This window comes from Mesoplodon bidens (assembly GCF_964165515.1).
Source record: "Mesoplodon bidens genome assembly, chromosome: 12".
Classification (NCBI taxonomy): domain Eukaryota; kingdom Metazoa; phylum Chordata; class Mammalia; order Artiodactyla; family Ziphiidae; genus Mesoplodon; species Mesoplodon bidens.
This window is the reverse complement of record NC_138168.1, coordinates 85,205,978-85,231,761: the sequence shown is the minus strand read 5'-3', so window position 1 is coordinate 85,231,761 and position 25,784 is coordinate 85,205,978. Positions and strand designations below refer to the sequence as shown.

The window sequence follows — 25,784 nt, the reverse complement described above, 5'->3', positions numbered from 1 at the left end:
GGAAGTTTCAGCAGAGGCCTGAGATGAGCGAGTTGGTGACGCTTGTGGCCGGACCTGAAAGCTTCCTCACCACACCACCGTTTCTGTGTGCAGCAGTGCGCTGCGTGAAGTCCTCGAAAAATTTAAAAGGGAATAAAAAGCAGGGTGTCCTTTCCATGTTAAAGATAAGCTATTCAAGCAGGATTAGAGTCAAGAGACAACAAAAGGGTCAAACCAGCCACACTGGCCCAAGAGAGAGAAAAAGAGGCCATCCGGGTACGCAGCTGCTGGCTGATGGAGCCCCGGGATGAGGAGTGAGACCCCGGGAATGTCAGAGGGGTCTCCTGTCTCCCAATAGCTTTCCCTTCTTTCTGAGCTCCCCTAGGAAGAAGGTGGGGATCTCTGTCTTAGAGGAAATGCACTTCAAATGTTTCACAGCCCCTGGTAGAAGGGGGTGTTTAATGTTTGTACAGGCGAGTACACAGGAGGAAAGCCTTCCAGCAGAGTTCACTTTTAAACAGACCAAGGTGGTGACTGTTCACCGTAAAACTGTGTTGGCTGGAGCCGTGGACAATTTTGAATATTAAGTTACAATGATCTGGCCACCAACTAAGCTGCAGTAATAAAAGCTAGCTCAGGATTCAGTCGCCCAAATCTCCGGTTTGGAAGAACATGCCGTTCTTGTATTTTATAAGCAAACAGCCCAGAAGGGACTTTCTCAGCTCCTTACAGCAAACAATGGGAAAAGCACACCTATGCAGCTTTGAGAGAACAGGTACAATTAATTCTCAACAAAAAAAAGGCAAATATAGTTTTGCTAACGAATTCTCCTTCAAGAGCACGGAAGTCTATGACCGTAAATGCGCTCTCTCACTTGATTTTTCGGTTCCCACACCTACCATCTTCCTCTTTTAATTTTTTACCCAAATATCTTACATCAACACCGAACCTTACAGAATATAAGGCAACTCCACCAACTTGCCTTTAATGCAAAAAAAGTTCATAAAGCTAAAACACACACACAAACCAACCAACCCACCCAAAAAACCCAACCCTCCAACCAAATAAAAAACACAAAGACCTGAATTACTGAAGCCTGTGAACTTCAGTCAGTGGTGCTAACCCTCAAAATCTGTGGTCAGAGGATCAGATATGCAATTACATGTAGATGGTTACAGATAGTACCTAGTGTGATCGACTCTAGACTTTTAAATTACGACAGGAAGGAAAAGAAAATAAATTACAGTGTATTTCCTTCTAGGAGCTTCGGCCACAGGCATTGCTGTTATGAGTAACTCAGGAGAATCAGTTTTAAAGTGAGGCTGCCGCAAGTTCGTGCTGGGCAACGGCTTTGTATGCGATAACCTACAATCTCATTAACCTGGAAATAAATTATCCAATCTAAACTGCATTTAGTTCTTTTTATAAACAGCCCAATAAATTGCCTAACTTCCTTCCTGCTATAAAAATGTTCCTGCCTTTGGACAACTTGAATAGCATAGTACAGACAACATGTGATTCTAGAATCATCACAGACAACAGTTAAGTTGGTGCTACATATAATCAGTATTGTACTTGTTTTTAATAGCATCATTATTTAACTTTATATTATTGAGGCGATTTTTCCAATGGTTAAAACAGACCCTCAAGTGAAAAAAGAGTCAACAATTTATTAAAATGCTGAGACACTGTGTGAATATCTTTCTCCAAAGGAAGGTGAGCCAAGCCCCTCTCTTATCCCTGAGCCTCAAATGGTTTAAATTCAGGACCTATGTTAATTTCATGGGATAGCTGATGAGAACTTTTGCAATGGTTAAGGCCGTCGAGCTTCTACTACATTCTAAGCACAGTGAAGGTCAGAAAAATGAACAAACCGTGGTCTTTGACTTTAAGAAAATAAGGCAAATAAATAGAAAAGTGTAATACATGCCAGAGGTATTAAGCAATGCCCTGGCAGTAGGGTAACAATTACCGTGAAAACAAGGTAATCTCTCCTTCAATCCCAAATCCATAGGGACTCCAGTATCTGCGTTCATTCTGCCACACACCGTGGCCTCATGCTAATGGCCCCAACCCTGCTCCACTTTAGCTCTTCCTGGGTTCGCCTCATCACCTAGAACTACTTCACTTCTAAAACAGGAATCTGCACTTCCTATCCCAGCAGAGCTTCCCATCCTGTGTTTATCACTCCTTCCTGAACATGCCTTACTACGACTTTATATTACCTGCCAGTCTCAGGTCACAGAGCAGATGCGACCCACCAAGGTTCCCTGGCTGCCCATTTCTCTACCATCCTTCGCAGTTCCCTGAATTCCTCCCAGTTTTGGTCTCTCTGCTACACGAATCTCTCCAATTCCTCATTTCAGGCAGCCTGTACCACTTCTGCCTCTCGGGGTTGCAGAGGTGGCCTGGGCAACGTTGACTCTCACTTTAAAACCGCACTGTCCTGCTCTGGCCAGGGCTTGATTTCAGCTTGTTACCTTGAAGGGCTCCCGCATCACGGTCTATGGACTAGCACTCAGAGCTTTGAGCTCAGGGCCAGCTGCATAGGAGCCCCTCAAAATATGTTTGCTGGGTGCTTGAACAAATGAACAAACCAATACGCTTATCTGCCCACAGAAGATATTACACTGTCAAAAGATACATTTAAATCCTATTAAGAACTCAGCAACAAGAAAACCTAGCCATCCAATTAGAAAATGGGCAAGGGTCTTGCATGGACCTTTTTCCAAGGAAGATATACGCATGGCCAACAGGTACAGGAAAAGATGCTCAACATCAGTAATCTTCAGGGATATACAAATCAAAACCACAATGAGATAACACCTCATACCCATTTGGACGGCTATCATCAAAAAACCAGAAAATAAGTGCTGGCGAGGACGTGGAGAAGCTGGAATCTTTGGGCACTGCTGGTGCGAACGTAGGATGGTGCAGCCACCATGAGACAGTATGGCAGCTCTTCAAACAGTCAGACACAGCATTACCATATAACCGAGCCATTCGACTTCTGGGCATTTACCCGAGAGAACCGAAAGCAGCAACTCAGGGAGATCCTTGTGTGTCCCTGTTCGCAGCAGCGTTACTCACAACAGCCAAGGGCTGGAAGGGATCCGAACGTCCATGGGTGGGTGAATGGATAAACAAGGTGTAGTGTACACCGACAATGGCATATTATTCACCCGTAAAAAGGAATGAAATTCTGACACAGGCTACGATGTGGGTGGACCTCGAGGACATTATGCTAAGGGAAGTCAGCCAGACACAAAGAGGCAAACACTGCATGGTTCCACTTATCTGAGGTACGTAGAACAGTCACATTCACAGAAACAAGAAGGTATAGACAGGTTCGGTTTTGCAAGATGAAAACATTCTGGAGATTGGTTACAAAATAACGTAATGCACTTAAAAATGGTGAAGACAGTAAATTTTACGTTATGTGTATTTTACTACAATTAAAAAAACATACATTGGGGCTTCCCTGGTGGCGCAGTGGTTGAGAGTCCGCCTGCCGATGCAGGGGACGCGGGTTCGTGCCCCGGTCCGGGAGGATCCCACATGCCGCGGAGCGGCTGGGCCCGTGAGCCATGGCCGCTGAGCCTGCGCGTCCGGAGCCTGTGCTCCGCAACGGGAGAGGCCACAACAGTGAGAGGCCCGCGTACCGCAAAAAAAAAAAAGATACATTTAAATAATTAATGCCTGCACCTAATTACAAATTTCCCCAAATCTGGTATACCTGTCTCTCTGATGAGCTGGGTAAGGTTAGGACATAAGTCCCTAGTTTATTATCACCCCCATCAACCGTCAACTCACTCTCAGACTACACTCCACTCCACTCCACTGTAGTGGAATTCTGCCTCCACCATAACTGATCCAGACCAGAAATGAGGCGGTCTAAAACTTTCTGGGAAATAAAAACAAGTAGAAAGGGGCCCACATGTGCACACTTTCTTAAACACCTTTAAGCTTTTTTACTTTCTGTTTAACAATAATTTAGTTTAACTGTAGAAGTACATTACTGGCATAACAAACAAAATCAGAGTAAATAAATGTAAATTCAGCATTTACTTCTCTGCAAGTTTCTGATTTTTACTTCAGAACGATGATAAACACCAGGTCACTCTGCTCACTCACTGTGCACTCGTTCGGGAATGGAAATGGGTGTATTTTGGTTAACAGGCAAAAACTTCTTTTTCCCTTACTTCTTCTGGTCTATACCCCATAATTTAATTCAGGTCAACAAAAGATTAAAATCTGTCAAAGGTAACCACAGTGAGTAGAATCAGCTCACGAGCATTTAACGGAGGCTGAGTGCAAACTAACACACCAGAGGCACAGCCAGCTGTCTGGCACACATCCTCACCTGCACAGGCGTGTCCAGTGTAAAGATGTGCTCCCCGTGAACATTGTAGAACTTGACCATGGCACCCTTCAGAAGAGGGCCATTGGGAAGGTCGCTGAGCTGGGTCGGGCGCTCCATGCCAGCGACTGCCAGGAGGTCTCCCTGCGTGCACCACTGGGCCACCACCTCTGAAATCAGAAAGAGGAAAACGGTCAGCACGAGGGTGGGACCCTTGCTTTCCTGCAAAGATGCTCTGGCTTGGTCAGAGTCTGAATTCATGACTGAACTATTTTTCCTTGAAAGATAACAGAGTGTGCACCCCAAGATATGTCACATTGGCATGAGAATTACGTAGAGCTGAAGGCAATGGAGAAGAAGCAGATAGAAGAAAAGCTCTCTCCCTTCCCCCTACTTGCCTAAAAGCAGGACATAAATCTGTGAAGGTGTCTACCCGTCCCCCACCAGGAAGGACAGAAATGAACCACTGGTGACAACTCTAGACCATTATCAACACCAGGGGAATCTGCATAACAGACTTTACTAACTGGCCTTTATCTTCCATTAACTCCCCCATATATTTACCTTCCCACAATTTGCTGTCCTAGAAACTTCAGGTCTTCTCCTTGTCTTGTCACTTCTCCAAAAAATGTACTGTTCTTTTGTTAACATGCTATCTAAACCCTTTGAGCTACTCATCTCTGTGCTTCCACAGGTAAACACAGTGCACATGTTGTTAAACTTCTGTGTGTTTTTCTCTGGTCAATCAGTTTTTTGTCAGTCTAACTTACAGGGCCTGGTCTGAGAGCCTAAGATGGGTAGAGGGGAAATAGTCTTTTCCCCCCCTCCCCGCTACATCCTCAAGAAAGAGGAAAGTCACAATAAAGGGTAAAAACCCCAAATGAGGTGAACCAATTTACAGTTCACTGTGTGAAAAACAGAATTCCCCGAAGTTGGGATACTCAGCAGATTTTTCTTCAAGGCAGAACTTCCTCAGCAAACATCAGCAAGGCAAAATCCCCCCAACCCCACGAATCTGCAATGAAAATGGAGTTGACAGGGGTGGGAAAGAGGGCTGGCCATGGAGACCACGAGGGGCCCAGCACTGTAAGTTCTTGTGCACATGACACAGATTACAGTGTTGGTGACAAGCTGGGGAATACCAGGAGTCACCTTTCTTCACTGGAAAAGTTCTCTGATGATGTTTCTTCAAGACAGTAAAAAGGAAATACTAGACCCTTTTGGTCTACAGATCTTCCTTGGCTTACAACAGGGTTACGTCTGGATAAACCCATTGTAAGTTGGAAATGCATTTAATACACCTAACCTTCCGGACATCATAGCTTAGCCTCACCCACTTTAAACGTGCTCAGAATGCCTACATTAGCCTACAGTTGGGCAAAACCATCTAACACAAAGCCTATTTTATAATAAGTGTTGAATATCTCACATTATTCACTGAATACTGTACCGAAAGTGAAAAACAATGTGTCCAGGTACAGAGTGGTTTTAAGTGTATCGGTTTTTGACCCTCGTGATCGCGGGGCTGCCTGGGAGCTGCGCTCGCTGCCGCTGCCCAGCATCATGAGAGAGGATGGGATTGCATATCACTAGCCTGGGAAAAGATCCAAATTCAAAATTCAAAATACGGTTTCTACCAAACGCATATCGCTTTTGCACCATCATAAAGTTGAAAAACCCCAGGTTGAACCACAGTAAGTCAGGGACCGTCTGCACCTTGCGAGTCAAAGGACCGACCTGTCCGTGATGGGACAGGTTACCGTAGATGGAATAAGCTGCAGCGAGCCATCTTTGATAGCACCTGGCGACCTCTTCCCAATATTTACTAACATATCCCATAAAGTGGTGGACAAAAATAAATAAATTTTCAAAAAACGACTGCTGTCCATACCACACGTAAGACTGAAATATTCTGAAACCAAGACAGAAGAGAGAAATTGCCTACATGCAGCACCTACTGGATGACACCAATTTACTGAAACGTCACCTAACTTTCTGAAATTGGGAAGACAGTGCAAAAGCATCTCACGTCATGAGGGCATAAATGATTGAAAACATTTTGAGATTGGACTGAGATTTCTAGTTAGGTCATCACAAGAATGCTAAATTTGCCTGTATTTTGAGGATAAAACTCAAGTCAAGAGCTTTCACATTTGGGAGGGGTACTTTGGGTCACCTCCCCAAGTCACCTCACCTTCATGTTCCCAATCCTCTCATGCCCATTGTGGGAATGTGTTAGAAGGGTTGCTCCAATATAATTTAGTTTGATAGAGAACAAAAGAATACATCCAAGGAATAAAAAATAAAGTTTCCATAGGCAGTTTCCAAGATGGTGAAAAATTTGAAAAACTCACCCTACAAAGAATACAAAGGAACTGAGTGGTAATTATGATATTTTCAGTCCCGATCAGACACTTGGTAGAGAACGAAGTTCAGGACGGCAGAACTAGAGGCAGGTACTGATGCAACTAATAAACATGGTTAAAAGGTTTAAAAACAGAATTTTAGAAGAACAAAAGTAGAGCCTGGATCACTAAATATATGAGAGAATTTATGATGACTACCTTTTTGTTTTAGCTCCATGAAAGACAGAAAATTCAGAAAAGAATTTACAGAAAAGTCCAAGGAATTTAAGTTCATCATCATCGTAAAAAGAAAATTACTCAGCTCCTAACGGGTCCATTTGTGACAATAAAGGAGGACGTCTACATGTCCCTCCGGAATTTATAGGCTAAATAATTCCTTACAATTATAGTTTTGAAACAGCAAATGGGACACTTAAAAGAGGGAGTTTAACTTGTTTCCAAGAATATCCAATAGTTCTGAAACAGAATTAAGTGCTTGTGGGGTGTGCAGGCAGGTACGATGCATTCCCGCCAATGAACAGTTAAGTATGTGGACTTGATTCTACGTATCCCAGGCATTCCTGAACAATTCAGACAAGAAGCAACATGGCCAGGGCTCTGGTCTGATGGCCAGTTTTGAAGGACAGCATCAAGCTGAACTGAAGGTTCCGGTTTGCCTCCCCACCGCCGGGCCCCGCAATGGCTCCCATTCAGATTATAGCAGGTCCCTTAACCTCGAGGACCAGAAGTAGCCCTGGAATTTCTAAACTGCACCATTCAACCCTGAAGAGACAGAACTGTTTTTTCCAAAGAACTCATCAGAGGCACAAAACTCAGAGCCCTGCGAATGCTTACGGACGCCTATCTTCCCCTGAGACAGCAATTCCTTAACGTCCCTCGGGAAGGCATCAGCCACTGACCGCTGACCTTCACACCGAGGCCTCGGCTGTCTTGTGTCACCTGCTGCCGCCGGCACGGCAGCTGCTGCCGCCCAACACCCGCAGTGCTGGCTGGAGGCAAGCGGCCCACACCCGAGAGGATCACTCCTGCCGTGGGGCGAGAAGCGCAGGTGAGGATGAAGGGGACTGTCAGGAATCCCTCCTCAAGGTGAGACTAGAAAGGAATCGACTTGTCAGCTAAGCAGAGGAGTGAACAGACTCCATTAAGCCCGGAAGAGGCCACTGCAGAGGCCGGGGGTCAACAGGCCTGGCTGTGACGCCCAGCTCGGAAGGCTGGCCGCTCGGGCTGATCCGTACCTTTCAGCCCCGACTGGATGACAGTAGGAGACAAGTCGTCATAGCTGTTCATCAAGCTGATGTCTCCTGAGGTGAAGCTGACGGTGAGCAGCGGCTTGATGTTCTGTACTGGGGTGGGATACGCCGCCGGACCATCTGCGGGGACAGAAGCGCCGAGTGAAAACGAGGCAACGAGCACGTGACCAGAATCCAGGCCCGCGTGCTGCAATCCTGCGGGGGGGCCTCGAAACTACCCCACAGTGCAGATCAGACTCTGGGCTGGGACATTACCAAGTGAGGCAACTCTGCACAGCACTCAGGAACTACACGGAGCCCCCTGGAATGAGAGGCGCTGGGGACCGCAGCCCCGAGGGCACCGAGCAGGGCTCCCTGGGCTCTGCATGCCGTGCTGAGAGCGTGCGTGCAGAGTTTATTAACCTCTGTGGTTACGGCTTTACATGTTTCTGATGATGTGCAAACATAAATTATTTTAATGTCACGTAACGTATAAGGATGGTGGGAAGAGGGATGAAAACATTTCTTAATCCTGGTCCAAGGTACAGAGAAAAGCTGCCTTTCAACACTGAACACACTTTCACTGAACATTATAGGAAGTGAGCAGCCACCATGAGCTCTCTGCTTTTACCGGAAGAGACCCAAGGTCGGATGTGGCTCACACCCAGTGCACAGCCAGCAGAAAGGAACTCTGCTTTGTGCGTGCGAGGAGACTGTGCATTAAGGAAGGAGCCGTGAGGGATGATGCTCTGTTTTCTCCCACCCAGGGTGGGCCAGCCTGACGTCTGCTCGCTCACCGTGCTCAGCCCTGCCTGTGGAGGATCCCCAGTTATGACTCTCCTTTGCTTCACTTTTAAGATGCTGCAGGTACCCACCTCTGTGCTCAAATTCCCTAGGCCACCAAGAAACACCCTGCTCTATCTGAAAGGCAAATCCCAGTCATCCTCCAAACGGGCCCTCTGCTTCTGAAGAGGGTGACAGGTTAGAGTAGTAGCCAGGAACTGCGTTCTGCTCTTAGACTTACTCTGGACTTGCTTTATCAACTTGGTCTCTGGATCTTGTTTCTTCCCCTAATAAATGTGGATAAGCAAATATGCATTCAATCTAGCAAAGTTCTGTTTTAAAAGGATGCTGAGTCCAATGCTGAAAGACACTGGCTTCATCACCACGAGGTGGAGGAAGGATGAGCACTTCGCTCAAGGCTGGGGCCCCACGAGGTGATGGATTTCCAGGAGTGAAGAACGCTCTCCCGCCCGAGACCCACCAATCCTGAAACACTACCGCCAATCTACACTTTTTTCACAGGGTCTGAAACAATCTTTCATTACCGGTCTGAACACTGCCTTCTCCCTAACTGCATGAATGGCTATGTATATGTGTACGTCTCTGGGAAGCATGACACTTTATCACGTCTGGGACAAGAGGGAGAAGACTCCGAGTACCAGTGAGGGCAGATGCTGATGGGGGAGAAAGTTAAAAATACTCTCCCTGGACCAGCCCTTCACAGGCTGAACATGCCCACAGTCACAGGGAAGGGTAGAAACTGTCGAGCGGGTGCCTTTAGCCCATTAAGGGCACTCAGCCAGCAGTGTGAGCACAGCTGCCCGGGAAGTCCCGCGGCAGGTGACCACGGGAGTCTTTTCCTTCCACTATTCATAACATATTCTCCTTTTAAAAAAAGAGTTTGGAGCAGGGGATGGGACACTGGGGAAGAGCCAGAGCCCTGAGTGGGCCAGTGCTGAGGGCTGACATCGGTGATGGCCAGCGTCGACACCAAAGGCTTCTGCTTTGGGGGCTAAGACACACTGCAAGGGGTGAAGGAAGCTGGAACCTGGAATTATCCCCACCAAGGGTCTGAAACAATCTTTCATTACTGGTCCAAATGTTAAAAAACTCCGACGTCATCTACTCTAATCTAACGTCACTGTGAGGCTTGGGGGCGGGGGGTGAGCACGGCAGGTTCACCTGAACTGAGGAAGCGCAGACCTTCTGCCTGAAATAAAAAAGACAGGGGCATGGATACCAGCCCAGTGTGCTGGCCTTCACTACGGGCAGAGCTAATCCTTTCCCCACACAACTAAAGCTAGGGGCTTTAATAACGTTAGGGATTTGAAACACCACAGATTAGGGTATAAGAACAGCACAGCATTTTTCATCTTCAGCTCTCTCTCACTAAGCAGCTAAGTCCCACGACACCCCAGGGACAGGGAAACAGCCATAAGTCTTGTTTTATATCCAGAAAAACCTAAGCCAATGGAGCTTCATCAACCTGACCAGTGATTCTGCAAAAAGGGATGGCAGAGAGAAGACGGTCCAACCAAGAACAGAGATTAGGCCAGTTCTGCCTTGCACTTCCGTTGAGAACCCTGCCCAGTAGGTTAGGGAGCCGTGCGCACGGCGGGCCTGTTCCTTCCCCTGCGGATGGGTTCATTCTCCTTCCACACTCTTGTCCCCACAGAGCCCGCGAGCTACCTTGGGGCGGGGAGTAGTCATCGGAGTCGGTGTCACTCTCACTGCTGTCCTCCACTAGGAAGGCGGGGTAGTTCCAAGACATGCTGAGGATGCCGTCTGACTCGTGCAGGAGGACGTGGGCCAGCATCCTGCCATGGCAGTCCATGACGATCACCTGCCCGTCAGCCGTGCCAAACAGCACCTGCAACCAAGGACCAGGACTCGTGATGGATGGGGAGAAAGGTCTGTGGTTTCTGGCAAACCTCACCACCTTGACTTGTCCACCAGGACTAAAGAAAGAGACCAGGTAAGCAACCGAGGAAATACACAAAGCAGGAAGTGGCAGAAACTTAGCTGGCTATTACTGGAAGAATTTTAGTCCTCTATTAGTGAAATGTGACTAATGCTATAATAAATATATTCATTATGTTATGTGGATGTTTTCAAACACCAGCAAAAGCACTGTTTCACCTTTTGTGGGTTGTTTTTCTTTGTTTTGTTTTTTTGGTTGAAGGAGGAGGGCTAAGAAGAGAATAATATTCTCTTATTTTTCTTAAAAAAAAAGCAGCAGCAGAGTTCCATTGTTAAAAATCTCTTAAAGAAAAACTTTAAGTGTATGTAAGCATGTTTGTCTCAGGTTCTATTTCACTGAGACTAATAATGGTGTTGATGTATTTAAGTAATAATGTTATAATGAATTCGTGGTATTAATACATTCATTAAGTGCTTACTTTGGGCTAAGCACTATTCTAACCAGTTTACCTCATTAACTGTCAAAACAATCCTGGGAGGTAAGTGCCAGCACTGCTGGCATGGAGCTGAGACAGGCCTGACGCCTTGTGTGCTGAGGGCCGCTCCTAGGGCCCCCCCCAGTCACCCGGCCTGCAGGCAGACACACGGCCAGGGCTAAAGCACAAGCAGGCAGAGGGAGACTGGACGGTGGTGGACGCCCTCCATCAGAGCGGCAGAGGAGCTGCTCGTGGCTGCTCAAAAGCCCCCCCGATGGGTGTCATCCCACTGGATGACCCCGAGGGGACCCTTGGGGCCTGGGAAGCAGGACCTCCCTGAGGAGTACACCTGTTATCTCCTGCTCTGTGTGCTAGGCTCTGCAGTTTCTGTGTCTGCCGGCATTGAAATCTTTGTATTTTTTTTGTCTAATGACATCTGTCTATCCACCAACAACTCATTGGGAGAACCATACCAGGATCTACACAAAGGGAAAGTTATTTAAGACTTCCAGGTCCATACTTCTTTTTGCTTTTTAGATTTTGACACTGAGCTCCTTGAGGGCCAAGACCGTCCACAGCTGTACCCCTGGCACCTAACAGAGCTTTAGGTACAGTGGGCACTCAATAAGTATTTATGGTTACATGAGTGAATTAAAGTCAGTGACAATCAAAAGGCAATTATCCTGGGCTTCCCTGGTGGCGCGGTGGTTGAGAGTCCGTCTGCCGATGCAGGGGACACGGGTTCGTGCCCCGGTCCGGGAGGATCCCACGTGCCGCGGAGCGGCTGGGCCCGTGAGCCATGGCCGCTGAGCCTGTGCTCCGTCCGCAAGGGGAGAGGCCACAGCAGTGAGAGGCCCGCGTACCGAAAAAAAAAAAAAAAAAAAAAAAAAAAGGCAATTATCCTGATGATTACGAGAGATTAATTGCAAGGGAAGATGTATTTCATTTCAGCACTAATATGCTCACAGAATTTAGAGCTGTTTTAGATAAACCAATTGTCCATCAAATATTCCTTTGGGGCTCCCCTGGTGGCGCAGTGGTTGAGAGTCCGCCTGCCAATGCAGGGGACACGGGTTCGTGCCCCGGTCTGGGAAGATCCTACATGCCACGGAGCGGCTAGGCCTGTGAGCCATGGCCGCTGAGCCTGCGCGTCTGGAGCCTGTGCTCCTCAACGGGAGAGGCCACAACGGTGAGAGGCCTGTGTACCGCAAAAAAAAAAAAAAAAAAAAAAAAAAAAAATCCTTTAAACACGATCTACATTTTTAATGATTGTAAACTTAAATAAAAAAGAAGCTAAAACAGTTTTCCCCCAAGGCCAGTGATGAATCATCATCGAACGCTGCTTAAAGGAAAAAACAGATAAGACGTAATAGGAACACAGTAAAAATCATTTTAGAAAAAGCTGAATTCTTGGCTGCCAACAGAGAAAATAAACAGTATCCACCAGCATGTCCACAAAGACCTCATGCGACACGGGCTGAGAGAGGCAGACACTGGAGCGGTGGGTCAGAGCCACTGAAGCCCTGGCAGAGGCAGACGCTGAATATGCTTCCTGAGCAGTCTGCAGTGAAGATAAATATGGAACGTGACCTCCTGTAACTTCAACTGAAATGTACAATTTACATATTTCAGAAGAAGAAGACGTGTGGGAACCCCACTGTAAGGCAACATCCCAGGACGCAGGCTTTCCTCTCCCCTTTCCGCATCCTCACCCGTTCGTTCAAGCACGTCTGAAGTGCAGCCCTGTACCACGGTGTACGTGAAGGGGTTATTTCATCACCTGTGACTCTGGTTCTCCTAGACGTAGCTCGTTAGCAGGCAAGAGCAAACAATTATTCTTCTCAAGTGCCAGGATTACAACGTATCAACCCGACACAAGTTCCCAGACCCCTCCTGTTATGGCTCCCACAGTCTCCACTGGCACCATCACCACTATCCTCATATCTTACCGTGTGATTATTTGATTGGTCTGACTCCCATGCTAGACTGTAAGCTTTTGAGGACATGGACTATGTCTGCTCTGATCGCTGCAACCTCCTCAGGGCCTGTCATATCAGATGACACATGGCAGGGTTTGTGAAGGCAAGGAGGAAATGAAGCATCTTTTGAGTAACACTCACATTTTTCCATTTTGGAGAAGAACAGACACCATCTAATTCCTGAATAAAGGCCTGGTGGCTTAATGAGTTTTCAGTGTTCAACATCACAGTAAAGCAAAAGAGGACAAAGAAAACCAGCCTCCAAATCCCCCATCATTAATCGACTCCGACTACATCTCTCTTGAGAGATAATGCACTGTTAAGAGCAGAGAGAAGGAAAAAGGCAACCCTAACAGTCGGGTTGTCAAGCAGTGATGGAGGAAGTTACTCTGTTTTGGACAAGTGTGTCAGATAACTGAAGAACACTGATATGACATAAAATCAGATTTTCAAAAATCTCCTCTGTTACAAGTTCTTTTCATGCTTATTCATTTCCAGTAAGATAAAGCTTCTATGAGCCAAGGACTTCAAGGGAACAAGACGGAAAAGTCTAATACTAATAAATACACACACTGGCAAACGCATCCGTCTCTGCAGCTTCCACCCCCTGATTCTGGTGCTCTGGACGGAACGGTGCCGGCTCCTCTTTCCCAGGCTCTGTCTCCTCTTTTAGGCTTGGCCCCAGACCTCCTCCCCTTTCTAGGAGGCCAGAGTCACATCCACAGCCTCAAGGACCCCATTCAGGGCTGGCTTCCTGCCCAGGCCATTCCCCTAAGCTCCAGACTCACAGGTCCAACTGCCTGCCCGCCGCCTACCCCTGGATGTGTCAAAGGCCAGGCCCTTCGGAATCAACATGTCCCAGGTGAGATTCATAACCTCACCCATCCCCTGATCCACACACACAGCAGGTCCTCTGCCAGCAAAGACTGTGGCTTTATCTCCAGTGTCCAGTACGGTGTCTGATACGTTACAGGTGCTCAGACGAGGCTTTTGGGACCCGCTACGCAGAATTAACCTCACTCTAACCATGGCTCCCACAACACTGTTTTTGCATGTCTGTCTTTCCCATTAAACCATGAGGTTCTTGAGGGCAGGTCTGCACCCCCAGGTTCTCCCATGCTGCCTGTCACAAGCGGATGCTCAGTGACTATTAGCAAACAAATTTCTGCCCAAAGCTTTGGCCCTTGCCCAAATTTTCCTACAAATGAAGCAACAACTTCTTTCCTTTCTTCTTTAAACTAAACCAGTGCTTAAATCCTCCCATAAAATTGGCCTCCAAAACACTTTCAGTTATGGATGATATAAATTTCTGTCTCATATTTTTCCTGCTGTTTTCTCTACTGGACTGCAGGCTTCACAGAGGGGCAGGGACAATGCTCCCTCTGTAATGGGTACACTAAGAACCAAAGAAGGTGGTAGAAACCTGCTAGTTCTCAGGCCACACCAGTTCAACGGCGGTCCCTCAGGGATAGGGGATACTATTGCAGGGCAGTGTTTAGTATCAATGCAATGTTTAAAAAATTGTGGTATCCACATATAATCTCTCCATTTAAATGTACTCCATTCTAAACTATTTTTAGATGTAATTATTTTAAAATGTAACACAATTATCACCAGCAATTAAAAACGAACCAAGCCACAGACCAAAGGAGGTAGGAAGAAGACAGCAAATCATTCAAAAGATTTATGTTTTGAAACCAGTGATGACATATATCACCAGTGATTTTACCTTTGGAGACTGGTACGCATCTAAATTCTCAAATAAAGACCATATTAGGAGATTTCAACTATAAAAATATGTATTCTACAACTGTTCACCTTTTTTTGTAGTAGAATTTAACCAGTAGCATTGGAACTAGCTACAAAAGGAATTGACTTTGCCCCATTTATTTTCTTTTGTGATTTAAAGCTGGGGGAGAGGATAACAAAGTGATTACAAATTCCTACTACAGGTAGGCCTTATTTTATTATACTTTGCAGATACTGTGTTTTTTATAAATTAAAGGTCTGTGGCCACCCTGTGCCAAGCAAGTGCCAGTTTCCCAATAGGATTTGCTCACTTTGTGTATCTGTGTCATATTTTGGTAATTCTCACAATATTTCAAACTTTTTCATTATTATATTTTTTAGAGTGATCTGTGATCAGTGACCTTTGAGGTTACTATTGTAATTATTTTGGGGCATCACAAACCATGTCCAATAAGATGGCGAACGTAACTGATTATTTAAATGGCAACAAAGGATCTAGAATATGACGTAACCTTAGTTGATAAAGCAGGGTTTGAGAGAACTGACTCTGACTTTGACAGAAGTTCCACTGTGCGTAGAATGCTACCAAACAGCACTGCGGGCTACAGAGACATGGTTCATGAAGGAAGAGTCAACTGATGGGGCAGACGTCACTGCTGTCCCACTGTAAGAACTGCCACGGCCACCCCAGCCTTAGCAGCCACCACCTGACCAGCCAGCAGCCACCAACACGGAGACAAGGCCCTCCACCAGCCAAAAGGTTACGACTCACGCAGGTGATCGTTAGCATTTTTTAGCAATGAAGTCTTTTTAGGGCTTCCCTGGTGGCTCAGTGGTTGAGAATCTGCCTGCCAATGCAGGGGACACGGGTTCGAGCCCTGGTCTGGGAAGATCCCACATGCCGCGGAGCAACTGGGCCCGTGAGCCACAACTACAGAGCCTGTGCATCTGCAGCTTGTGCTCTGCAACGAGAGGCCACGACAGTGAGAGAGGCCCACGCACCACAATGAAGAGTGGCCCCTGCTCGCCACAACTAGAGAAAGCCCTTGCACAGAAATGAAGACCCAACACAGCCAAAAATAAAAATTAATTAATTAATTAATTTTTAAAAAAAGTTTTTTAAAATTAGGGTATGTACATTGTTCTTTTAGACATAATGCTATTGCACACTTAACAGCCCACGGTATAGTGTAGACGTAAGTTTTATATGCACTGGGAAACCTAAAAATTTGTGTGACTCACTTTATTGCAGTGGTCTGGAACCAAGCCCACAACATCCCTGAGATACGCCTGCAGTAACTTCAGCTCCGTTGGTGGCAAACGTCTAAATGCACTACTGTGGAGGGAGGAGGGACGGGACAGGCTGTGATGTCCCTTTGCTCTTTAGAAGGAACCTTCTGTCCTGAGATGCCACCAAAGTAAAACTTTTGTTTTGAAAAGACCTCCCTGTTGGGTTTCAGAACACTAGCTTGTAAATGTGCTTCAAGGCCAGATTTGAGTATTTTGCAACTAAGGAAATAGTCACTGAAATCAGACAGTTGTAAAGGACAGAACTGCTCAGCTGATTAACAGAGTATTTCCTGGTTCAAAAAAAAAGATAAAATATAATTTCACAATTGACTATAACATGCATTTCTAAAATGGACACTTTAAGACTTATTCTGATAAATATGGGAAAGAAATCTCACCCAAAATATCTATAATAAAAATTTGTATCTTTGGTCTAAACATGTAATTTTGAAGTCATTTCATCTCCTCACTGCAGAATAACAGCTTATAAACTAACCCATAAATATGAGAGACTATGCTAAGTTCAAAGATTTTCAGAGAAGGAGATATTCTATCTGCCTCAGGTACTGAATTTAATGTTAGATAATTCCCATTGCTAGAACATTCTCCCCCAAATCTTTCAGGCTCCATTTTAAAGTTTATTCACCCTTTTAAGACACCTACACGTGATTTCTGGGGGTGTGTGGGGGGAATAGAATGACTAGAGGACTAATTTAAAAACAGGATACCTTCAGAAGGATACACAGGTAACTGGAAACACCAATTACCTCTGGGGAACAGAAGTGGGTGGCTTGAGGATAGTGGGGAAAATGGAACTTTTCATCATATATCCTTTTGAACATTTAGAATTATATACCATGTGAATATACTATTAAAATATATCTACTACACAGGGAATGAGGTAGAGAGAAAAGTTTCAGGAACACAGCTCCATATCAGATCTCTGGAGCGGGATGAAAACACCCAGGCCACTCACCACGTGGTCCTTGGATTGGGAAGGAGGTGCTAGGTGACACTGAAGTCTGCTTAACCTGTTTGGTGAAGACAGTCTTAAATCTTCTGGGGACAACATCCTTTCCTTTGCAAAGAACTCAGAACTGGGAGTTGGCTGGCTAGGGGTCTGGCTCTATTTTGACTCCTAAATACTTATGTAACTTCGAATTGATCATTTACCTTCCTGAGTATTTGTTCTCCTCTGTCATCTAAAAAAGGTATATTAGATGAGCTCTCAAATCCTCTCCTGTTTCAAAATGCTCCGTATCTTTGAAACATGTCTAAATATATTTCTCATTATACGGAAATAGTAATCTCCTCCTGTGGCTACTAATAAACTTCTTCAACAAAAGGGCTCAGAGGAAAGGGCTCAGATTTCCTGGTCTGAGGAGAGTGACAGTCTTCTGACTCAATGGTAGCTGTCAGGGTACACGGTGATGAGGGCAGACCCAACAGCACCTGTGACTGGTGTCAAAGATCAGTGAAGCCGGACACTAGTCAAGGAGGTAAGGACAGATGTTTACCCAGTAACGACTCCTGCAGTAAGGAGCTGAACTCAGCTTCCACTAGTGCAGATGTGACTGGGCATCTTAAAGGGAGAAGGAGAGCGCGGCGAGGGAGGCGGGGGCTACAGCAGAGCCAGGGAAGAGGAAATTTTACCAGAAGTGGGAGGTGGGGACTGTCAATGTCATTAGGCCATCTGGGTTCTGCTAGTTAAGGTCCAGAGACTGGGAGACAGGGGCCCTACTTTCAGGTGCTGTAATTCTTTTGGCAGCCTCGGGCTTTCCCAGGTGAGAACATCGGGAGGCTGGAGTTGTCATCTTTAGCTACACGGCCTTGCGTGGACAGAAACTATGCTAGTGTTTGTGCAAGACAGAGAGAGAGAGAGAACGAAACACTTGTGATGCCAATCTAGTTGGACAGGCCACGGTTGAGGCCCAGTCGAGAAGAGGCTTCAGTGGGGCCTGCCTAGAATTTAGTCAGGAGTGTGTCTGTCACTCTCAGTGACACCCACCGCCTCCCTCTACAATGACACCAGGATGTCTTCAGTGCCCATGGCAGGGCTGTCAAAGCAGCAAGGCATCCGAGGTTTAGGAATGCCGGAGGGAACCCTGGGCAGCTCAGTCCTCTAGTGCAGCCGTCCGGACAAAGATCGCCATTCTTGCAAGGGCTCTGCGTCAGAACCAAGGCCACTGCCATGCCGTGGTATTAATAAAAGCATATGAAGAAAATATAGCACTAAGCTGACAAGAAATGGACTTTAAAATAATTTAGACTACCAATTAAAAAAGATACATATCTTTTTTAAAAAACTGTGGTAAGAATACTTAATACGAGATCTACACTCATAAATTTTTAAGTGTACAATTCAGTTTTAAGTGTACAATCTCATTCACTATAGGCAAAACGCTGTGCGAAAGGTCTCTCGAACTTGTTAATCTCGCATAACTGAAACTTTATAGCAACTGAACTGCAATTCCCTGTTCTCCCCTCCCTCCAGCCCTGGGCAACCACAATTTTACTCTCTGCTTCTATGCGTTTGATCATTTTAGATACCTCATATACATGAGATCATGAAGTATTTGGACTTTAGTGACTGGATCATTTCACTTCTCATAATGTCCTCAAGGTTTTTTCATATATTATTTAGCCTTCCTTTTTAAGACAGTATTTCATTGTATGTGTATATTTCATTGTAAGAATATATGACATTTTCTTTATCTTTTCATTCACTGATGGACATTTAGGTTGTTTCCACATCTTGGCTATGGTGAACAATGCTGCAATGAACATGGCTGTGCAAATACCTCTTTGAGACCCTGTTTTCAATTCTTTTGAATATACAGCCACAAGCGGGATTGCTGGGTCATATGGTAGTTCTATTTTTAATTTTTTGAGGAACTTCCGTATCTGCAACGTTTTACATTCTCACTACAGTGTACAAGGGTTCCAGTTCCTCCACATCCTTGCCAACACATTTTTTTCTTTTTTTAAATAATAGCCATCCTAACAGGTATAAGGTGATATCGGACAGTGGTTTCGATTTGTATTTCCTGACGATTAGTCATGTTGAGCATCTTTCCTATACTTGTCGGTCAAGGTAAGCATTCTTTGGAGAGACGTCTATTCAAGTCCTCTGCCCATTTTTTATTCTGGCTTTTCTCTTTGGTTTTTTATACTTTATTAATTTTTCATTATTTTAAATTTTTTTTGCTATTGAGTGGAAGGAGTTCTTTATATATTTTGGATACTAACTACTTATCACATATATGGTTTGCAAATATTTTCTCCCATTCCACAGGTCGCCTTTTCACTCTGTTAATTGTTTTCTATGCTGTGCAGAAACTTCTTAGTTTGGTATAGCCCTACTTCGCTAATTTTGCTTTTGCAGCCTATGCTTTTGGGATCATATCCAAGAAATCATTGCCAAGACCAATGTCATGAAGTGTCCCTTATGTCTTCTTCTAGGAGTTTTACAGTGTCAGATCTTGTGTTTAAATCTTTAATCCATTTTTTAGTTGATTTCTGTATATGGTATAAGGGTCCAATTTTATCCTTTTGCATGTGGATATCCAGTTTCCTAGAACCATGTATTGAAGAGACTACCCTTTCTTCATTGTATATTCCTGGCACCCTTGCTGAAGATCAGTTGACTACATATGGGTTAAATTTCTGTTCCACTGGTCTCTATGCCATTCGTGTTTATGCCAGTACCACAGTGTTATATTTGGTATAGCATTGTAATGTATTTTGAAATCAGAAAGTGTGATTCCTTCAGCTTTGTTCTTTTTCACAACATTGTTTTGGTTAGTCCAGGACCTTTGTGGCTTCATCTGAATTTTAGAATTTTCTCCCTATCTCTGTATAAAACGCCATTGGGATTTTGATAAGGATTGCACTGAATCTGTAAATAGATTTGAGCAGTATGGACACCTTAACCATAATAAGTCTTCCCGTCCATGAACACGGGATGTCTTTCCATTTATTGGTGTCATCTTTAATTTCTTTCCTCAATGTTTGATAGTTTTCAGTGTACAAGTCTTTCACCTCCTTGATCTAGTTTATTCCTAAGTATTTGATTCCATTGGATGCAATTGTAAATGGATTGTTTTCTTCATTTCCTTTTCAGATAGTTCATTGCTAGTATATAAAAATGCAACTGATTTCTGTACACTGATTTTTGGATCCTGCAGTTTTACTGAATTCATTTATTCTAACAGGTTTTTTGTGTATGTGTAGTCTTTAGGGTTTTCTACATATAAAACTATGTCATGACTTCTATTTGAATGCCTTTTCTTTGTTTTTCTTGCCTAACTTCCCTAAGACTTCTAGTATTTTGTCAAATAAAAGTAAAGAGAGCAGGTATCATCTTGTTCCTGATTGCAGAGCAAAAGTTTTCAGTTTTTCACCACTGAGTATGATATTAGCTGTGGAATTTTCATGTATGGTCTTCATTATGTGGAATTAATTTCCTTCTATTCCTCGTTTAGAGTTTTCTTGTCCTGAAATGGTGTTGGATTTTGTCAAATGCTCTTTTTCTGCATCTACTGAGAACATGGTTCTTATCCTATATTCTGTTAATGTGGTGTATCACATTAATTGACTTATATGTTGAACATCCTTGCATCCCAGGGATAAATCCCACTTGACTGTTGTGTAAGATCCTTTTAATGTGCTGTTTAATTCAGTTTGCTATTATTTTGTGGGGGATTTTTGCGGCTATGTTCATCAGGGATATTGGTCTGTAATTTTCTTTTCTTATATAGTGTCTTTGTCCGGCTTTGGTACCAGGGTAATGGTGGCCAGATACTATAAAACTCTTAGAGGAACACATAGGCAGAACCCTCCTTGACATAAGGAGAATAATCACAGAAATATCTTTTTCGATTCATCTCCCAGAGTGATAGAATAAAAACAAAAATAAACAAATAAAATAAAAAATAAACTCAAAAGCTTTTGCGCAGTAAAGGAAACCACAAACGAAACAAAAAGACAACCCACAGAATGGGAGAAAATATTCACAAATGATGCTACCAACAAGGGATTAGTCTCCAAAATTTACAAACAGCGCATGCAGCTCAATATCCAAAAAACAAACAACCCAGTCAAAAAATGGGCAGAAGACCTAAATAGACATTTCTTCAAAGAAAACATACAGATGGTCAAGAGGCACATGAAAAGATGCTCAGCATCGCTAATTATTAGAGAAATGCAAATCAGAACTACAATGAGGTATCACCTCACACCAGTCAGAATGGCTATCATCAAAAAATCTACAAACAATAAATGCTGGAGAGGGTATGGAGAAAGGGAACCCCCCCTACACTGTTGGTGGGAATGTAAATCGGTACAGCCCCTATGGAGAACAGTATGGAGGTTCCTTAAAAAACTAAAAATAGAGCTACCATATGATCCAGCAATCCCACTCTTGGGCATGTTCTCTGGAGAAAAACATGGTCTGAAAGGATACATGCACCTCAATGTTCATTGCAGCACCCCTCTGCAATAGCCAAGACTGAAAAAAAAAAAGATACAAATGAACTTATTTACAAAATAGAAACAGACTCACAGACTTAGATAATGAACTTATGGTTACCAGCACCGAAGGGTGGTGGTGGGTGGGGGGAGGGAAAGATTGTGAGTTTGGGATTGACATGTAGACACTGCTATGTTAAAAAAAAATTAAGAAAAAAATTAAGTTCATTAAAGTAAAAAAAAAAATTCTTTTTACCCATTTTTGTTTCTTTCCTCACATAAAAATAGCAAACAGTATGTGACACGCTATACTATGTATACAATTATTATTCAAATAAAACTGATATGGTATTTAAAATGAAAAAAGTAAACACGTCTGTTAGGTCCACTTGGTTTATAGTGTTGTTAAAGCTCACTGTTTCTCTACGGATTTTCTGTCTGGTTGTTCTATCCAGTATTGAGAGTGGAGTAGTGAAGTCTCCTACCATTACTGTATTGCTGTCCATTTCTCCTTTCAGTTCTGTCAATGTTTGTTTTACATAATAATTTAGTGTTTTATATATTTAGGTGCTCTAATGTTGTACGCATATATATTTATAATTGTTATTTCTCACTGGTTAATTGACCCTTTTGCCTTTATGTTTTTCCTTATCTCTTGTGACAGATCTTGACTCAACGTCTATTTTGTCTGATATAATTATAGTCACCCTTGTTCTCTTTGGTTATCGTTTGCATGGAATATCTTTTGCCATCCCTTCAGTTTCATCCTAGATACGATCTTAAATCTAAAGTGAGCCTCCTATAGGCAGCATATAGTTGTATCTTGTTTGTTTTCATCCATTCAACTACTTTGTGTCTTTTTATTAGGGAGCTTAATCTATTTACATTTAGAGTAATTATTGATAGGGAAGGACTTATTACTGCCAGTTTGTTAACTGTTTTCTGTCAGTCTTTTAGTTCTTCGGCCCCTCGTTTCCTCTCTTGTTGTCTTCCTTTGTGTTTCATTGATTTTTTTGTATTCATATGCTTTGATTCCTTTCTCTTTTTCTTTTGCGTATCTTCTATAGGTATTTTCTTTGGTTACTATGGGGCTTACATAAAAGAAATGATAGTTACTCTACCTTTAATTCTCCCCTCCCACTGCATTTTATGTTACTGTTGTCACAATTTATATATTTTTTATATTGTGCATCCACTGGCATAGTTTTATAATTATAGTTATTTTTTAATAGTTGTCTTTTAACTTTTATTATACTTAAAAGTGATATATCCATCACCATTACAGTAACAAAATAGTCTGTATTTGTCTATACCTTTATTAGTGAGTTTTGTACTTTCATACTGTTGTTTATCATCCTTTCATGTCAAGTTAAAGAACTCCCTTTAGCATTTCTTGTAAGGTAGGCCTAGTGGTGATGAACTACCTCAACTTTTGTGGGTCTGGGAAAGCCTTTATCTCTCCATCACTTGTCAAGTACAGTTTTGCAAGGTATAGCATTCTTAATCGGCAGGTTTTTTTTCATTCAGCACTTTGAATATATAGTCACACCCCCTCCTGGACTGAAAGTGTTATGGTGGTTTCCTTACATGAGACAAGTTGCTTTTTTTCTGGCTGATTTCAAAATTCTCTTTGCCTTTGGACTTTTGACAATTAGATTATAATGTATCTCAGTGTGGATTTCTGAGTTCATCTTACTGGGGATCCATGAGGAGCCCTGAATCTGGATGTCCATTTCATTCCCCAGATTTGGGAAGTTTTCAGCCATTATTTCTTTGAATAAACAGTCTGCCCCTGTCTCTCTCTTTTCTTCTGAGACTGCCATAATACATATATTGGTCCATGTGATGGTATCCCACAAGTCCCTCAAGCTTTCTTCATGCTCTCACTCTTTTTTCCTCCTCTGACTTGATAATTTCCAATGACCCATCTTCAAGTTTCCTGATTATTTCCACTGCTTCATCTAATCTGCTGCTGAAACCCTCCAGTGTATTCTTCATTTCAGTTGTTGTACACCTCAGCTACTTAATTTCTAATTTTTAAAAAACATCTGAAAGCCTCGCTTGGTTCATGCTTTGTTCTCTTGAACTCACTGAGCATCTTTATGACTGCTGTTTAGAATTCTCTGTCAGATAAATTATATATCTCCATTTCCTTGGGGTCAGTTTCTGGAGATTTATCTTGCTAGTCCAAACCACTGTCTTTGTTCTTAGTGGCCCCAAGGTGTATAGAGTATGCTGGGTCAGTGCTCTAATTCAGAAGCCAGTCCCTTGAGCAGCCCTCAGGAAATCTGAATATTGGATACATGGTCCAACTCTCCCCACCCCCCAACCCCCCACCCAAAGTAGAAGCTGGAATCTGGGTTTTTTTTTCACCAGCTCACTCTGTGTTGGGCCAGGAGGAGGGGCTGTGTTGAGTGATAGTTCAAACTGCCACCTCCGTTCTCAGTGGCCCCGGTGTTCAATCAGCCCTTTGAGACAGGTGAGACAGAAGCCAGTGGCTTAGGCTACACCCAGGAAAAAAAAACCAGAATATCAGATGTACGACCCAGTTCCTTCCTTCTCTTCCCAGGGAGAAGCTGGGAGTTTTCTCCCAATCATATGGCACTTTGCCAGGGGTAGTGATTATGGCAAGAGGGTATCTCAAATTTTCCTACCAATTCTGATGTGGCTGGTTTCACACACACTTGGGGTGCAGAAGCCTCTCAACTGGTTTCTGGATTTCTCACAAAGGGAACTGGTCTGTGTATTATTGATTTGGTGTGACTGTTGAAGAAAGGAGGGTCCAGAGCTTGCTATTGTGCCATTCTGCTAACATCACGGCTGCCCAACATAGTCTTTAAAGGGTGTATTTAATAACAGCCATTGTACACAAATAAGTGCCTCCCATCTTTCATTCTTAACCTAAATTGCCAAACGTAAATTTCAAGAAAGATTTTCTATTTAGCATATTTTATAATTTACCTAGACTGAGTGTTCTATATAGTGATCCAACAGTGATCTGAGTCTGGAGATAACAAAGAGCAATTTAATTTTTAAATGACTTAATTGCCAATGTCACTCAACCAAAACAGCACAAAACAGTACAAACAGTAGTTTCACCTGTTTTTGCTAAAGAAATCTATTTTCTCCTATGAAGAGCTTAACAGAATATCCAGAACACACACGTACAAACAAAATCCAAAAAAATTTAAACGGTATTCATAGTAGTATAAAGATAGCCATAATGGGTGGGAGGCCATCTCCTGATTTCCTTTCCTGAGTATGTTTCCATTATTTTCCTTAATTGTTACTCACATCCTCCTTGCCTATTTTGGCAAGAAGCATTCCTATATATGTTCAGTTCAAGGCTTTAAATAAAGATGAGCTTCCCTTGTACAGTACTTTTTTAGTACATGCACCACTAAAAAGTCATGGGAAAATCTAATGGGAAGAGAGGGAAGAGAATCACTTTTTCCACTGGTTTAGATTAAATCTGATTTCAAAGCTATGTTTCCACAAGCCACTACGCAGGAGCCCTACTCCACAGGTCCTTTAACCTACTTACAGTTCCCTTGAGACTGAGGGTCTTCAGAATAAGAATGGTTCACTGAGTTGCTACTCTAGTGAGTTTTTGGATTAAAAATAATAATAGTAATAAATAATTTGAGTACAAGAGCTTGTGTAAGAGATTTCCATGTTCTTCTCTCACTGTGTTAGCACAATGGCTTTCAAGTCTTTCCAGGGAAGCTAAGACCTATACAGTTCCTGTAATTACTACCTAAAAGGACTAGATGCAGGCACACTGGAGGAGGTGGGAGCAGCACTGTGGGGGGGCAGTCGGCTGAGTCACTCCAAAAACCAGCACTTACACAGGCAGCAGAGCAGAATATTTTCTTATGGTGAAGAAAAAAACTCCTTGCAAATAACAAACTGTGACTCTTTTCATTTTGGTTTTGTTAAGTCTGATTTTTTTTCTATCAATGATCGGGCCTCATCTATGAGAAAGTCATTTCCTGTATGTCAAATATCAGTAAATTACTTTTCATTTATAAAACTATGGTGGCAACATCACATTTTTAGCTGAGAAAGTAAAGATTTACATTGCTTTTTAAAGTTTCCTTTATAAACCATTTCCTATCTTACAGTGCAAGACAAAGAAAAACTTCAGAATGAACACCCATCTTCTTGATGTAACAGATGCCCTC

The 25,784-nt window shown here is 43.4% G+C and overlaps 1 protein-coding gene across 3 annotated transcripts in view; it reads right to left on the bottom strand.

The window, feature by feature from the left end:
- TULP4 (TUB like protein 4) overlaps nucleotides 1-25,784 on the bottom strand; it is a 237,084-nt gene that overhangs the window by 30,574 nt on the left and 180,726 nt on the right. For all 3 annotated transcript variants that reach the window (XM_081251478.1, XM_081251479.1, XM_081251480.1), the window contains 3 exons: nucleotides 10,407-10,587; nucleotides 7,941-8,075; nucleotides 4,343-4,509 (listed from right to left, as the gene is read on the bottom strand). In XM_081251478.1, coding sequence (XP_081107604.1) covers nucleotides 4,343-4,509; nucleotides 7,941-8,075; nucleotides 10,407-10,587 — 483 coding nt within the window. The remainder of the gene's footprint in view (nucleotides 1-4,342; nucleotides 4,510-7,940; nucleotides 8,076-10,406; nucleotides 10,588-25,784) is intronic.